Raw genomic sequence first — 17,678 nt, forward strand, 5'->3', positions numbered from 1 at the left:
GACATCGCGCACATTAGCTTGTAAAGCAATAAAAGCAAGAAATGAAATACACATAATTGATATTGGAACATTCATACGAATGAAACTATACAAAGCATTTTAACCTAATTTATGATTGATTTATAATATAACATAATTTTGCCGGAGACAACTTACAAGAAGGATTTCGCCGGAGATTGAGATCGGATGGAGCAAAGCTCGCGAAGGAAGAAGAGTGAGTGGTGTCAACTTTGGCCAGAGATTTAGCTAATGAAGAAATGTGAATCGGAGGGGGAATCGGGGTTCTTGTGTAACGGATCGAATCTAAAATTTGTCAGCTCGTTATAATGTTCCAGAAGGATCTAAAATCTTTTATCCTATTTGTATTCTTATAATCGCGACCCCACCAGAGCTCCAGCTAAAATGGTTTAATGGGCATTCGAGTCACCACGTCCACTTTAAAGTCTATATTGACGTTCTTGACGGTTTTCTTTTTTCTTTTTCTTTTAATTAATAATTCGAGGTGATGTTTGTTTTGAGAAATTTAAAATATTATTAACAAAAAGGTGTATCATTCCATATAATGATTGAGTTTTAACCTTCTACTTTTTGATTTGATAAATAAATTTAAGTATCGCATTTTATATAGTATATAATTTTTAAATTATTTAACCTAACATAATTACCGTCATCTTTGAATGACACAAAATTATGCTTGTCAAATTATACCTAAAGCAAACTCCATATGATAATATTTAATGCTCATAAATATAGAAAAAGATATGTTACTATTGAAAATTAAATTTTTGATTTCGTCAAAAACGTATCAATCCAACGAATTAAATTTCGTCAAATTTTCAATGGAATATCTGTGGAATTTTGTTTTATAGTATTAAAATTACAATAGAATATTTGTGGATTTTTTTAATCTTAAAATGATTAAGAAATGTTATATGTAATAACAACTAATGTTATTGAATTGACACATTTAATACTTTCTTTTATTGTATGTTATATTTATTTATATAAATTATTGCGATTTTGTGGCTTCATTGAACAAATTCTAATAACATTTTATATGTCACTTAACATGCATGTAAAGTTAGAGTATATGAGTTGGCATTGAGCATTATAGATAAAATATTTATTTTGTCATTGATGAAAATCTTGATAATGTAATAGCTAATGAAAGAAATATAGACGATGCATTTGGGTTAATTGGTGTTTACAATAAGAAAATAAATTTAAATAAAAAAGATTTTTTAATAGAAGTGTACGAGTTCATCATTAGCATACTTTTAGGGTAGTTTAAAATCTTTTGAAAAAAAAAGTTTCTAGTTTACTAATAATGGGTTATCGATTTTGTGATTTTGATAATAATTTTAATTTTTTTATATCGAATTATCGATTCTTAACAATTTAAATTTATTTCTTAATGGATTAATCGATAATTCAATAATAAAATAATAAATGATATCTATATTATTTGGCATATAAAGTCTTCAACCAAGGATTTAGTTACATACCTTTTCATTTCTGATTGTCTTAAACTTCTAATTTATCTTACAAAATGCCGGTGTTTGTTTTTGAGTAATATGTAATCTGTCAAGATCATGTGCATGATTCATTTGATCTTGTCACTTTGTTTCTAAGTGATTTTTTAAAAATGTGATAATCCAGTCAATAATGATCAATAATAGATAAATCTATAATCGATATTTTATATCTTATTGATTTTATAATAATTTAGCATATTTACAAATCAATAACTGATAAACTTCAAAATTAAATTGAATCGAACCGAATCAAACCAACCGATAGGGAAAGAAAAAGTTCTCCTTCCATTTTTGACATCATTTTCCTAGTTTGAGACTGAAGTGGCACAAAACTTCACCCTAGGGGCCAACTGCTTTATATGTTTTACTTAAGTGACTAGTAATAATTAATAAATTCCATTTTATCCCAGTACAGTCAATAACCACTAGCACAGAAGACCGGCGGCATTTGGTGGACCGGAGTCGCATTTTTAAACCGGCAGAAGTCCAGTACCCGTGAATCGTGATGGCTATCCCTACACCACCGTCGAGCTCCGCCGCTTCCGGCAGTTATCAGAACCGTAAGAGGTCATTAGGTTTCTTTGCAAACGCAATGAAGAGGAAAGATAGCTTTATACAATTCTTGGCCATGACTGGAATCCTTCTTCTGAGTGTGAGATCGCTTGGGCAGAAGTACCGCATAAATGATCTCATGGAGGATAACGTTGCCCTCAAGGAAGAACAAGAAGGCCTTGTTCACCGAATGAACCATATCAAGCAAAGTCTACTTGCTGAAGCTGCTGTTGAGCCTACCGGTGCCTTTGCTTCCCGCCTTCGCCGCCTCTTTGGTGATGACAGCTGAAACAGTTGAGTTTTTTGTTCTGTCGAGTTTATATTTCATATATATCTGATATAGAATGTCCAATATTAGCAGAATTTATGAAAGTTGGAGTTTAGGATTTTGTAGATTCATCTTGACATAGAGTGTTAAAATTTGGAGCCTTTATCTTCAAATATCTTAATTTGTCATTTCTAAGGTCTTTTAGTTTACTGTTTCTTTTTTGAAACTTTGTCATATGGTATGAATTGTTCAAAAAATTTGCTAAAGGGAACACTTACGCCTAATTCTATCAATGGAGAGTAAGAATTGTGTAGCGTCTACAGAATGCCAACCTTTGGATCTGTTACTCGGCTAATCAAACTGTGCACCACTTTTTATCCATTCCGTCTGTCAAGGTCCATTTAAAGGCAATCCAGGAGTTCTCTAAACAATGAGATTCCCTGAGACCTAATATTGTATCCATATAGATATTACAAGTCTCTAACTAGTATAAAACGGATCCTAATACAAACAACGAAATCTCCATGCTAGTAAAAATCATTGAGATGTTTGAAATGACAAATGTAGCATGCTTTGGAAATCACAACTTCTTTTCCCATAGACTTTCACGGGGATAAATGTTGGTCTGATGCCAACAAGGTTTAATAGGTCTGATGTATTCAAGGTGATAGTTCAGCTGAGTGAAGAAACTCTAATAATATACCTAAAAAGGTAAAGCCTTTATTTGCTGGAGTATTTTGCATGACTGCAACATTTCTAAAATGATTATCAGGTTGACTATCCCTCTTCTATTTCAACTAGGATATCCTTCCATGTCATTTCAATTAGTGATTGTCGTCTTTTTTATATTAGTATTCCATGGCGCTTTGGTTGGTTGAGATATTGGGATACATAGAGGACACTAGGTGACTTCCTCCCATCTGCCTAAGTCTTGGGCAGATTGAGCTACTTGGTAAGTGTGGTGGGAGAGGTAGCATGTGTGTAGTGAATTAGTTAAGGTGTGCATCAACCTAACCCGAACACCACCTTTGTTTGAAAAATAATTATTGCATAAATATGTTTTTCTTTTATAAGCCTCCAACATCAACTGGCTCATCGTAGATGATGATTATGTTTTGTTGTAAGATCAACACCCTTTCCATGTTGAATTCATTATGCAGTTGAATTTTCAAAATTATGCACAATTAGCTAAGTTTTGGTTGTGTAACAGCATGGGTTCACCCTATAGATATGCAGACTCCTCCCTATCTATCTGCTTTGGCTGGGGCTTCTTGCATGCTGATGCTTTTGGTTCTGGTGGAAATTAATCTCCTGTATCCAAGTTCGAGGTTAACACGAAAGTTGGATAAGATGTTGCCAAAAAACTTTTCTAACACTAGGCTTCACTAGTTTTGAATTGATCATGGAGAGTGGCAACATTTGTAGGGCTATTATGAATTCCACTTAATTTAATATGTGGAAGAAGTTGGGAATAGCATGACTGAATTAAAGGAGGTGGAGCATTTGTCAATGAAACAGGTTTATTTGAAGCTTAGGGGTGACTTTCAGAAGGTTGAATGGAGAAGTTTGGTGTGTAAAAACTTGGGTTCACCTCGATGGATATTCACCTTGAGATTGGCTTCGTACAAATTATACACCAGGGATCGATTTCTAAAATGGGCAATGGTTGTGGATCCTAGCTGCCCTTTGTGTACTATGGCTGATGAAATCCACTCTCACCTCTTCTTTGCTTGCTCAGTATCTGCTCATGTGTGGCAAAAACTTCTCAACTGGTTTGTAAAATCTCGGGTTCCTGGAGAGTGGGACTTTGAACTACCATGGGCTACAACATATGCTAAGTATAAGAGTAGTCGAGCTGAAGTTTACAGGATGCTACTTGCTGCTGCAATTTACCACCTGTGGAGGGAAAGGAACAGGGGTGAATTTAGAGGTAAATTACGGGGCACGTGAACCCGTGTTCTCTCTGTAAAATTAGGTATTTATGTATATATTTTCTAAAATTGGTATAATATTAGCTCTGGGCGCCCATGCTTCAAGAAGTCTAAATAGTGCACTTGGTTGAATGTTAAGTTATTTACCTAGAGGTCTAGCTATCAATTTTCACTTGATACAATTTTCTTCTTTTTTTAATGGTACACCCATGCTCTAGAAATCCTAGATTCGCCTCTAGAAAGGAGCATTAAAGTCTTCCAGCAACAACAAATAACAGTGGAGCAACTCACAAAGCTAATTATTCTGGAGGTCCATACTAGAGGTAGATGTCATGCTAAGGTAGCTAGTTGGTTAGAGAATCGTAATTTTTATCGTACTTAGGAGGGCAAGAAGTTCATGAAAATGTTTGTGTGTTTGAGGTAGTTGTCTTTGTTGCTCTGGGGCTAGAAAGGGTTGCGTAGCTTACTGAAGTGCTGGGGCTTACTGTCCAGTACTCAGTTTTTTTCTTCTTGTACTTCAAAGTTCACATTGGTTAATAAAATTGTTTAATTACAAAAAAGATATACATTATCAAAGTGTAATTACAGGTAGAAAACTTAATTACAAATCTCTAGGAAGTCCTCTATCTATATTTCATCCTCTATGCATTGTTCTTTGCACCAAAAACAGAGAGATAATACAATTCCATTTGATTTTCTGATTGTAGTTAGATCTGCTTTCAAAAATCCTTTCATTTCTTTCCTTTCAATATGCTCCACCAAATGCAGGCTGGTACAGTTCTCCACCACCACAGATTGTCCTGCATCTTATTCATATTCAATAAGTCTTTTCATTTCCCATTTCAGCTTCCCCCTATATGGTACTATCCAATTTTATGTGCTTCCCACCTCAGTTCTTACTGGCCCTTTTAAATGACGCAGTTTAGTTAGTACTAGTCTAGTTGTTTTGTCAAGATGTTTAATATTTTATAAAATATCCCAAGGAAGAGTATATTACTGCCTCCTAATAAATTGTGAATTCTTCCACTTTCGGTCATTTCAAAATAATCAATTAACTTATAGAATTACTATTCTGCTATGCAGCTTGACAAGTTTCAAGAACTAAACTTCTAGAAGCTTATACCTTTTTTACTCCTTATGCATCTTCTTGATGCCTTTTTAATGATAACACCCTACTTCATACATAAATAAACATCTTTTTAAAAACTTAAACCATTTTCTTCCGTCCTTTATACTAGCAATTACTTAGTACTTAGCAATAAACATGGATAGAGATGCAAAAGATTTAGAAAAGCTTTTCTGAGAGCTCTTACTGCCGACTACTGTTGTGCTATGACAGTTTGAGTTGGTTTTTGTATTGTTTAAGCTTATTAAATGTGCTAGTAATTTATAATCCTCCTTCCAGACTTCGTAGTCTATGGTCCCTTCTCTTTCTCTTTCTCGCTTGCTCACTCCTTTCTTTTTTCCTCCCTTTGTATAGTGTTGGTTTGCTTCCATGATTTAGATCCATCAAATTTTGTTTTATACCTCCATCATGAGGACCTTAAGTAACAGAGCTCCTGGCTCAATTGTTTCTAGCTGTATGACTATTGCAATGCCCACTCTCTTTCCTTACATTAGTTGATGTTAAATTGCTGTTATCTTTTGGGTTATCTTTGACACATGCAATTTGTTGTTTCTGCTCGTTTGAGTAGATGAGAAAGAGTAAGGAACTATGTGAGATTAGGTTTAAGAATTTGCTATGATATATTAGTTATATTTGGTTTAAAACATAGTTCAGTCGAATTTGACTTCAAAAGAGCATGATCTTAACTTACTCTGGGGAACTAGATTAAACTTCAATTGTTTGAAGGCATCTTTTCCTTTTGATGGGCTGAAGGGTAGCAGAGATCCATTCCACTTGTGCCTCTTAAGGACTAAGAACCATTTGAGGGAGTACAGTTGGCCTTTTTGCATGAAAATCCAGAATTTGTCATGAAAAAATGATGTGGTATTCCCAAGGAATGTGAATTCTGGGGATGTCGTTCTAGAAATGGAGTTGTTCTCGCGTCTGCCAAATAGGCATGCTTGATGTTGCAACTCGGTTGATGATTGCTGACACAACTAACTTTCGTTTTCAAATCAAAAGGACATTGATTCAGATTTTTTGTTGGTAGAAGCTGGAAATATTTTTGCAGTTGATTGAGCTTAAGATTATGTGGTTTCCCAAATAATGTTATAATCAACCTTCTAGGTACCTTCAGAATTGAAGTTTTCATCATCTTGCAAATTATTTTCACTCAAAGGAGTAAAGTTAATGAACTAGCAGTTGTAATTTTGACACATCTGGTGCAAGTAGTGGTGACAAATGGGCGGGTTGAAAACGGGTTGGGTTTCAACCCATTCATATTTTGTGCAGTTTTCATATCCAGTCTTTACCTTTCAGGCTCTCAAGCATGTACATGCTAACAAGTTATTTCATCCTCATGGCACGGTTTGAGCTTTTCAATCAAAGCGAATTATTGAACACGATAAACTGTTGAAGGACTATTGCATTTGAACAAAGGAATATAACCCATTTTTTGGGTCATTTTGTTGTAAAATGAAACTCCATGGGGTTAGCATGTGCAATTTGGATGTTGATCTTGGGGCAGAATTCCCCAGTACTTGTATAACTTTTTGTTTTTTTAACTGTATCATTATCCAGAAATCCTTTCGTTTTCATGTTCCTTTAAATACAATAACAGCCACACGACATGAAATTTGTTAAAACGTTGTGTTCAAGTTTAGGAATAGACCTTTGCGCGTTATGTGGGTTAGGCCCATGTCCATATTTGAAGACATTTTATTAAATCAAATACAATCATCAACATGTCAATTCTGATGTTGATCTTACTCACTTTTACATTTCTTTCAAATCATTTTCTGAAAAACGACTTGAGTTGAGGGTTATCGAAAAAAACTCCTCTACTCCAAAAAGGTAATGACAAGATTTATATACACACCATTCCTCATTTGTGGACTATACCGAGCATTTAATATATATTTTTCTCTTAATAATGGCTGTCTAAACATTACGCCAAAGTTCTTTAATTTTCATAATGGCACGTTAGTTTTTCATAGTCAAGGACACGAACATGGCCACTGATTGCGGCAAGTTGGGTCCTTGTATTATCTAAACATTGGACTAGTGCTAATGTGTATCTCTGTTTCCCAGTTCCTACCTTTGCCGTTACAGCAAAGCAAACATGTGTATTATTTCTTTCAAGTTTCAACTTCCTTTTTTCTTTAATTGATATTGTCAAGACTCTAATTTTTCTGGTTTTGCCTGTATCGCCCTTTTCCCCCCTTAAAATTAAGTGAAAGTTTAATTTTGATACCATGATAAGTTTTAAGCTGAACTTAACCCCGAAATAGCTTATGTGGTGAGAATTTCCCAAATCCTTACTATTCCAATGGTGCGGAACTCAAAGTTTAACCTTTGGTGTTTATAGTACTTTTAAACTTATGGAATTCAAATTTTATATTATTGAAATTTTAATGATATTCACATATAAATTTATATTCCGTAAGAAAAATATTAGATTCAGTCAATTCATAATACATAAGTTGCATCCACCATTATGAAAGTTAATATCTAGATAGTTCCACTTGAAATTAGATTAAAATTTAAAGTCTAATTGACTTTTTCGGACAACTTGTGTATTTTCCGTTTCTATAAAAGCAGGAGCTAAAAACTCATTATGATGATGATTGCAATTATGGCACATGGGATTTGGTGGCATTTGTAAAATTTGGTCAATTTATTTTATAGTGGGACACTGCAATACATTACGTAATTAAGTTTCTTGGTTATTGCCTTACCTTGAAAGTCTCCACAAAATCAATGCCCCGTGGCCCACTGTTTGTAAATTAAAATCACTGTACAAACTCATTTTTTTTAAAAAGAATATATATATATATATATTCCTTTTACTTTTTGCAATTAAAAGAAGCTAAGGGCATTCTTTTCTTTTTATGCTTAGATAGTTCAACAAGAATGTTTCTTATATATGATGCATTTTCATAGTATTCAAGTTTTCGATATACTACGGTGTTAAATAAGTTAAGTTTAACTGAATTTAAATAACTTGAGATGAATTATTAATCCGTTCAAAAGTTAATTGAATTGAAATGAGATTGATAAGATAGGTTAAATCAACGAGTCATAAGACTCAATTTTTATTTTTATTTTAAATTTTATTATTCCACATGTAGGGTATGGAAAATGTGGTGCATAGACAGTGTTACTTTATTGTACCATACGAAAGTAAAAAAAAACTGTTTTGATTGACTTTCAATTCAAGAAAAACAAATAAAAATCTCATGGATCAAATTTTAGCTAAATATTTAGTCCAAATCAATTTAACTTTTAGATAAGCTTAATTAAACTTATGAAATAGATTAAGTTAATAAATAAAGAGATAATTTTTTATAGATTAATTTAACCACTCAGTCATACAAATATTCCTATTCCATTTATGCTAGTATTGGTATATTGAAACTTGGTTTAAAGAAAATATTTGTCCATAGTGCCATTACGTGCACTTTAAGTTCAACTTTTTGAAATAATATATTAACTGTATTTGTTTCTTTACCTATCATGTGAACATATACAGATTCGTTTCATTATTTTTTTCCCGCCAGCATTTGTCCAAATAGAAAGACAATTAATTATGTTCCCTGTATCTTTCCAATAAATCCACATGTGATTAGAATAAGGTTACTATCTCTTTCTTTTTGGGAATTTTTAGTATTTTTCTAACAGTAACATGGTATGCCAAATGCGGGAAACTTTATTACATGTACAATGTTCTAACATTTTACCTTTTTCTTACGATTGTCTATAGTCGATTTGGTTTGATTTCGAAGTTTATTAAATTGATTTATTGATTTATAGGGTTGCGTATTAATTGATGCGATTTGATTTTGAAGTTTATTTGTTCGACTTATTGGTTATTATTTTGTAGTAGGGCTACATATTGGTCAATTTGATTTGGTTTTGAAGTTTATCGATTTGACTTATTGATTCTTAATTTGTAGACATGTTAAATCATTATAAAATCATTAAGCTATCAACTTATCGGTTATCGATTTATTGGTCATTGATCGTTAAGATTTGACACAAAAAAATGAATGAAATCACATAGAAAAAAAGGTACAAATCAAAAGAACCATGTACATGAGTTGAAATATTGCTTCTTGCTCAAAACAAATACTAACACTTTGTAGAATAATAGAGAGTCTGAAATAGTCATAAATAAAAGTATAAAACTAAAACTTAAATCAAAAACTTTATTTACCGAATGATATAAATATAATTTATTAATTTTCTATCATTCGAATTTGAACAACCCTGCCTTTATACCAATTATAAAAGTCTTAATATAATTGGTCTCAAATTCTTCACACGTATTCACTCTATGGCATGTGAGCAATAACAAAACCGAAAGGATTTTAATTTTATTATCAATTCACATATAAACGAGGGGCAGCAAATGGGTAGCTCGAAGCGATTTAATCGTTAAAATTTTACATTGGCAAAATCTATATATTTGAAGATTTTGATAAATATGTTGAATATGGCTAAAATTTTTATAGGTATAACTGGTCAATAACAATTTAAATTTTGAATTTATTTTTATTATAAATTCTAAATCTCGATCACGAATTAAAAAATATATAACCTTCGTAAAAATGATCAATACACCAAACGTATAAACAAAATGTACAATGTGAAGACGTAAAATTTAGATCCACGGGTCTCTCATCGCTTAGCCAAAAACTTTTAGTCTAATTAATTAGGTCAGTAAATTTTAAATATTAGCACCAAATAATTTGACCAATGATATTACAAATTCATGTTTAATTTGTAATTGGACCGCAGAGTATTAGTTGGAGAATGATTTTAATTTTCTTGAGATGTTTACTTATACCAATAAAACTACTCACAGTAAACTTGGCATTTTAATAATTGCTTGACTTGAATGATGTGATCTGTGAATATTATTTATTTGAGAGAAAAATGGCAGCTGGAAGCGGCTGGCCTATATTTGAGTTAAATGAAGTGTGTTAAGGAAGTGGGCGTCGAAAGGAAATGAGTAAATGTGCAAAAGTCACTTAGGACGTGAATTGTTAATTGTCATATAGAATATTACGTATAATATATGTATCTATTTATTTAATTTTATATAAATTTAAATATTTATTTATATATATTTAAAATTAAAAGATACAAATATTAGATGAGATTAAATTAAAAACACATATAAATATTATTTCTTAAATAATGTAATAGCACCTAATACAAATAAATTTGAAAAAATAAGATCATTTGTCCTTTCACAAAATAAATAGAAGAAAGTAATTTTTTCCAAATCTCTTGCGTGTAAGAATAAAGATTTCTTATAAATTTTTAAAATAAAAGATTAGAATATTATTTCTCCCATTATCTTTTTAAATTCATTCGTCTTATTTTTAATTTTAGCTTGTTTAAAAAAAGTATCTTTTTTTCTTTTTGATAATGTTTTAATTTTAATTTTCCTTATAACATATTTAAAACTATAAAATTTAAAAGTAATTTGATATATTTAATATTTAAAATCATAATTTTTTATTTTTTTTATATTTTTAAATTTCATACCAAATTAAAAAAAGACGAAAAAATAGAATAATATTTTAGTTCGTCTCATCAATCATGAAAAAGTGAGATATGGATTGTTATGTTGAAAGGACGTGGGAAATGAAGGTGGGACCCACAACTTTTAACGCATCACATGCACTTTCTGAAGGCTCGACCCATCGCACTATAGAAAATATTCAAATTAATTAAGCATTAATTGTAATTTAATTTGAACTGTCATACTTAAAACTACAAAAATGTATACTTACTTATGTTAGTAATCTTTAATAATCTAAGATAGCAAGTAGTATCGAGTCAATTTACCTACACATTGATTATTATTAATGAATTAAGTGCATATTATTCTTTGTGGTATTGTCAAGATTTAGATAAATAAAATTAGAAAGTAAATCATCTTCAACATTCTCGTGCAATAATAATAATGATTTCATATAATAAAGTTTTTATAAACTTCCTACTACTGTTTAAGTGCTGTGTGGACCCCAGCACCGACACATCAAACTTTTCATATATTTATTGGTTTCCCCAGTTACAGACTTGCAGTTGTTAATTTCAAAAAAATTTCCACTAATATTTCCCTCTTTTTTTTATACGGCTACTATTTACGGGTCACATTCCCTATCTCAACTTAACTTTTAGTCTAATTAATTAATAATTAATACTATAGAGAATAGTCTTTGCCGACCTGACCGAATGAGATATATCACTTTATTGATAATTTTGGTTTTAAACATGGGTAATGTTTAATGCAATTTGATAAGTGTAGTTTGGAGAAGATGAAGATTTTATTTGTATCTTATAAACATAGAAAAAACATTTAAAAAGATTTTCGAGTAAAGCAATTCAAAAGAGTTTTGAAAAGGAAATAATGAATTAATTGAAACAAATGGATAATTATATGAAAACAAAAATGATTAAATCTGTACCGCACTATTAAATAAGACATGCCCTTCACTTTAATTCTTGCCTCCTACCCCATCTCTAGCCCACTCTTTCTTCTTTTAAAATCCTATTTCCACTCTGTTTTCTTATTATAGCAAATTTCAGTGCAACATAAAGTAAAGCAGAAAAAAATGGTGCCGCTTCAACTCGCGGTAGCCGTGTTTTTAGTTGTAATCGGGAATACGGTAGTAGCAGAGGATCCTTACAGATACTTCGATTGGAATGTTACTTATGGAACTATTTATCCTCTTGGAGTTCCTCAACAGGTTCATTTCTCTGCGTTTTTTTTTTCTGGATCTGCATTTTTTTCGACCAATATGCTCATGTAAGGGTGATTTTTTTTATTTTTTGTATGTAGGGAATTCTAATTAATGGCCAATTTCCTGGTCCTGATATCAACTCAGTCACCAATGACAATCTCGTGATCAATGTCTACAACAGCTTGAATGAACCTTTTCTACTTTCCTGGTAATTCACTAAACTTCCATTTTTCTATTCACAATTAATACGTTGAAGATCATGTATTACAGTTAACGGGCATTGTTTATCCGGTAATCGTAAGTTAAATTGGTCTACGTGTTTTTGACCTCGTGATAAATTCAACCGTACAAATTTTCGAACAAATAGGAATAACTACATAGGAATAAATTTTGGGTAATTTCCAATTTGGCTCGGGTTATATTTAAGTATCTGTCTAGTTAATATGGTTCTGCAGTCAGATCTCACTATAATAAGTGACTTAAGGCGAGTTCTGTGCTCTGAACCAATTATAATAAGCGGATTTAAGGTGAGTTTTGTGAGTTAAACTGAACTGATAGCTTTTCGCTTGAATTAATTATACATATAAGTGAAAAAAGTTTAAAATGTATGCATTTAATAAGATAAACATATATTAAAATAAACTAGCTCTAGATCCTGAATTCATCTTTATTTGTCACCCTTTTAGTACAAGCGGCAGATTTTAGATTTCGAGATCAGTGGACATAAAATGTTATGTAGCTACTGCTAGTTTGTGATATTTGTATAGTTCTACACTTTTAAACAGAAAAGGGTTAAAAAGGGCATATGAAATTGAATTAAAATGTTCTTAGTTAATATTTTGATCTAAAAATATCTTTATTTATACGTGATGTGAAGGACATTTTTGTTCAAAGAGCAAATAGACAGAGTATAGTTTGATATATACAGGGGTCCCTTTTTTCTTTTTCTTTTTTTGATTCCTTCTCATTTTAGCTGATTCTTGCGTCATTTCAAATAAAAAACAATTTGATTCGGATAATTTCATCTTGGAATAGTAATACTAGTGAATAAGTTTAAAATAGATGAAGTGAGAGTTGTAGATTTGATCTTAAAATTGAATGATTCGGTGATTATGAACTTCTTCGGTGCGCACAAACTAGTACTCAACACAACAACAACAAATTCCGATATAATTTTATAAACGGAGTCTTGAAAATATAGCATATAAGTGAAGAGGCAATTTCTGAAAAATCTTGAAAGTGCACAAAAACTAGTATTGGAATTATTGATTATGTGGCTTAGGTAGGGATTATTGATTTTGTGGCTTAGGTAAGATTTGGACGCCAAGTTGACAAGTTCCACTTGCTTAGTGCTGGCTTCTACTAACAAAATAGGAAGGTCACCACATGGGCTTTGACATCAACATTTTGCAAGTGTCGTCGGAATCTTCGTGCTTTTTCCTTTATTCATACGCCACGAATCAAATTTTAGCTATTTTTGGGCAGCAGCTTAATAAGTTAGTTATCCAGCTGTATAATTATTAGAAAGTTGTTTTCCAATTAATCATTCCAGACAACGATGTATAAGCAACAATAATCCGGTCCCGTTAGGGGATAATGAAATGTGGTAAGACGTTTGAGATTAATCAAAAGTTCTCATTTTAATAAGAATTCCATACGTTTAGATTTGGTAATTGAACTGTAGATAATATAATATGGAATCGGACTCAGATTTGGAATGGATATAGCCTGATAACATGATAAAAGAATTGACTTAATTTTGACGTAACACAACTTTAAAAAATAGTTCATGATCCTAAGAAGAGAAGAATATTTTACACCCAATACAATGTCTGAACTCTAAATTTAGTCCTTAAAATGATAAAAATTATTGGTAAAAAGCGTTATACCATTTATTAGTATGTTTACCCGTTAAATCAATAAATTTCGAGGGAAAAAATAAATATAATGTGAATTGTTTCTCCATGATATATGCAAAATCACATGGTTCCATGGGACGTGCTGAACAAATGATCGAATATTGAAAATATTAGATTGAATATAACTAGTCGGTGAGTCATGTGAAATGCATGTGAAAAGTAGCTGCAAATTCTCTGTTCCCTTTGAGGATCGTGCTTTGTCCATTGAATTAGATAAATAGTCGAAAGCGACGTTCGCTTTTACTTCTTCATATGGATTTGCCACCTTCCTTTCATAATATTTATATTAATATGAGTATTTTATTATAATATTTATATTAATTGATATATAATTTTAAATTTTGAAAAATAAATAGTTAGTGTTGAGGATAAAATATGTAAAAATAATTGTGTTTTCTTTAATATGTTAAAACTTAAAAGTGACAAATAAAAATAATATTCTTGTTAAGTTCTAAAATATTAGGTAAATCAATGTCTCTATGTTCTTGTTCATATATTATAGTCCATTTCGTGAATTATCTCATTTAAAAATTTAAATTAACATCTTATTATCTCGAAATATACATGTAGGAACGGAGTACAGAACAGGAGAAACTCATTTGTAGACGGAGTATATGGAACAACATGCCCAATACCCCCAGGGAGAAATAACACATTCAATCTACAAGTGAAGGATCAAATAGGGAGTTTTTACTACTTTCCATCTCTTGCATTCCACAAAGCTGCTGGTGGTTTTGGAGGGATTAGGATTCTTAGCAGGCCTAGAATTCCCGTCCCTTTTCCGGAACCCGCAAACGATTACACCATCCTCATTGGAGATTGGTACAAAAAGAATCACACGGTATTAATTTTTTTTACGCTATTCGTATATTAAAGTTAAATTCGAAGCATAAGGGACACTTGCATGTATTAAATGGTCAAAAGAACCGTGGATTGTCTAATCACTTATGTCTTAAGAGTGTCGGTAAGGTAAAGTGGCCAGTTTTGTTTGCATTTTTTGGAATTTAGTGTGCTTTTTCTCATGGGCCCATTGTTTGTTTGGTCTGTCCTTGACCCAAATATGGACCCATTAGGACACCACAACTGGAAAGTGCACCTTTTTTTATTTTTTTTTTTTATTTTTTTTTTAGAATCTCACATGGCTGAGGACCACAATCATCAATAACAAAAGCTTTCTTTATTCTGAGTTAGCATGATTGAGCAGAGTCATGTGATTTCTAGATTTGTCAACCAAGTTGTATTAACTTTCAGTACTGAAGGACCATGATTATTGTTTTGAAAAGAAAATGTGGATTTATAAGTTTTAAGAGTTAAATGATATAAGTAAGTTTTAGCCATTGTTCAGTGACAGAAACTCAAGTTTGTTTATCATTTGAATTTCGTCGTATACAGGCGTTGAAAACAATTCTTGATGGAGGCAAGAAGTTACCTTTTCCTGATGGCATTCTTATCAACGGTCGTGGTCCTAATGGTGTTACATTCACAGTTGAGCAAGGTAAAAAGAACGACGAATATTGGCATTAAGGACATGTCGTAGCCTAATGTCATGACATTTCTGAAAATCTAACATATTGAGTTTTTTTCTTGTTAACAGGGAAAACTTATAGACTGAGGATATCAAATGTTGGATTGCAAAATTCGTTGAATTTCCGTGTAGAAGGACACAAAATGACATTAGTTGAAGTAGAAGGAACACACACATTGCAAACAACTTATTCCTCACTTGATGTTCATGTTGGGCAATCCTACTCTGTCCTCATTACAGCTAATCAAGAAGCAAAAGACCACTACATTGTTGTTTCATCTCGTTTCACGACTCCAGTCCTTACCACCACCGCTGTACTTCACTATAGCAGCTCTAACACCCCCGTGTCCGGTCCTCCTCCTGGTGGACCTACCATCCAAGTCGACTGGTCCCTTAATCAGGCCCGCTCTATCAGGTATGGACATTTTCCATCAAGCTCATATGTGGATCACGTTATCTGATTCAAAGTAGCTGATAAACATTGATTGTGTATTATAGGACAAACTTGTCAGCAAGTGGACCAAGGCCAAATCCACAAGGTTCATACCATTATGGTATGATCAACACAACTAGAACCATCAGACTTGCTAGCTCTGCTGGTCAAGTGAATGGCAAACAGAGATATGCAGTCAACAGCGTGTCGTTTGTGCCACTTGATACTCCTCTCAAACTTCTCGACTACTTCAAAGTTGGTGGATTCAAAGTTGGAAGCATATCTGATGCCCCAACTGGTGGAGGAATTTACCAAGACACGTCTGTCCTAGGCGTCGATTACAGAAAATTCATTGAGATTATATTCGAGAACAATGAGGACATCGTCCAGAGCTGGCATCTTGATGGCTACTCTTTTTGGGTTGTAGGGTATGTTAGAACAAAATTCACTACTCGTGCCCTGTGATTTTCTAACATATACATCTTATTTTCATTCTTGATTTTGATTTTGTCCTATGTTAAATGCAGGATGGATGGAGGGCAGTGGACTCAAGCTAGTAGGAACGGATACAATCTTCGCGATGCAGTTTCACGTTGCACAACTCAGGTAACAACGAAACAGAGGAAACAGAATTTGAAATCTATTGAGAAGGTAAACTAACGCGATAAAATGTTAAAATGTAGGTCTATCCCAAGTCATGGACCGCGATATACATTGCATTGGACAATGTTGGAATGTGGAACCTAAGGACTGAATTTTGGGCACGACAGTACCTCGGACAACAACTTTACATGAGAGTTTACACAGACTCTACCTCATTGAGAGACGAATATCCCATTCCAAAGGGAGCTCGTCTTTGTGGCAAGGTGGCTGGCCGGCACACACGACCACTTTAAGCAAATTCTTGTAGAGGAGAATTTTATTTTATACAATCCTTGTATTATTGCGAGTTTAGAAGTAATGCCTTATTACTACTATTACTACTACTAGCTGCTAATTTGAATGACCTTAGCTCAAGGTCGCATTCTTTCTTTAATTCCACGAAACATTATATTTTGTTATTTCCTCATTGTTGTAGTTGCCTTAAATTATGATAAATGAAGTGGTTTTTTAATTACTGTATGCACATTGCCAGATTCCATGTTTTTTCATTCTTTTGGGTTTCTAATACTCCGACTAATTTTGATTTGCATTGGAAAGTTCCATTGCAAAGACGATTCTATTTCTGTTACACCATAACCTTTATGACTCTATTTCCGTTCCACCATAACCTTTGGTGGTATTATCAACCTGATTCACTCGTTAACATATCCTCTTCACTTTTTATTTGGTAAATTCAGATAGTTTCAATCTAGCTTAAAGAGATTGAATATGTGACAAAATCTTTCTGTAGGTCACAACTCACAAGCTAATCAATATGCATAGTAAATGCATTTAAAAATTATGTGAAGGGTTATTGAAACTCAACTATATTGGTTCCAAATTTGATGAGCATTTACGCTTATTTATGTTCAAAAGAACCGACATTTCAATTGTGTGGGTGAATGCAGGTTTCTCTTGTCATCATTTTTTTTTTTACACTTTAAGTCCTTTAGGCCTTAAGCTTTAATGGTTGGGAAATAATAACCCTTTCATCTTTTGAATGAAACGGT

General features: G+C 32.5%; 2 protein-coding genes across 5 annotated transcripts; both read left to right on the forward strand.

The window, feature by feature from the left end:
- Positions 1 to 1,928: 1,928 nt before the first annotated feature.
- Positions 1,929 to 7,018, forward strand: LOC129904155 (uncharacterized). Of its 4 annotated transcripts, none has more exons than XM_055979700.1 (2): positions 1,929 to 2,380; positions 6,712 to 7,018. In XM_055979700.1, exon 1 carries the CDS (start codon positions 2,041 to 2,043, stop codon positions 2,374 to 2,376), a length of 336 nt encoding a protein of 111 aa, XP_055835675.1. In that variant the 5' UTR covers positions 1,929 to 2,040; the 3' UTR covers positions 2,377 to 2,380; positions 6,712 to 7,018. The 4 variants fall into 4 exon arrangements, with proteins under 4 accessions (XP_055835675.1, XP_055835673.1, XP_055835674.1 ...); XM_055979698.1 differs by lacking the exon at positions 6,712 to 7,018 and adding an exon at positions 3,566 to 4,792; XM_055979699.1 differs by lacking the exon at positions 6,712 to 7,018 and adding an exon at positions 3,584 to 4,792.
- Positions 7,019 to 11,913: 4,895 nt separating this feature from the next.
- Positions 11,914 to 17,143, forward strand: LOC129902610 (L-ascorbate oxidase homolog). The gene is made up of 8 exons (XM_055977940.1): positions 11,914 to 12,155; positions 12,248 to 12,357; positions 14,639 to 14,909; positions 15,461 to 15,563; positions 15,663 to 16,008; positions 16,092 to 16,454; positions 16,554 to 16,632; positions 16,710 to 17,143. The coding sequence occupies exons 1-8, from the start codon at positions 12,021 to 12,023 to the stop codon at positions 16,920 to 16,922; spliced, it is 1,620 nt and encodes a 539-aa protein (XP_055833915.1). The 5' UTR covers positions 11,914 to 12,020; the 3' UTR covers positions 16,923 to 17,143.
- Positions 17,144 to 17,678: the final 535 nt, after the last annotated feature.

Source organism: Solanum dulcamara, chromosome 9, assembly GCF_947179165.1.
Source record: "Solanum dulcamara chromosome 9, daSolDulc1.2, whole genome shotgun sequence".
Classification (NCBI taxonomy): domain Eukaryota; kingdom Viridiplantae; phylum Streptophyta; class Magnoliopsida; order Solanales; family Solanaceae; genus Solanum; species Solanum dulcamara.

Bases quoted from the DNA above. Each gene is read 5' to 3' on its own strand.
- LOC129904155 (XM_055979697.1), top strand. From the start codon at position 3,832: ATGACTGAATTAAAGGAGGTGGAGCATTTGTCAATGAAACAGGTTTAT. The intron at 4,286-6,711 runs GTAAATTACGGG...TTTACCTTTCAG, and splicing joins GAACAGGGGTGAATTTAGAG to GCTCTCAAGCATGTACATGC.
- LOC129902610 (XM_055977940.1), top strand. From the start codon at position 12,021: ATGGTGCCGCTTCAACTCGCGGTAGCCGTGTTTTTAGTTGTAATCGGG. The intron at 16,455-16,553 runs GTATGTTAGAAC...TGTTAAATGCAG, and splicing joins TACTCTTTTTGGGTTGTAGG to GATGGATGGAGGGCAGTGGA. The intron at 16,633-16,709 runs GTAACAACGAAA...GTTAAAATGTAG, and splicing joins TTTCACGTTGCACAACTCAG to GTCTATCCCAAGTCATGGAC.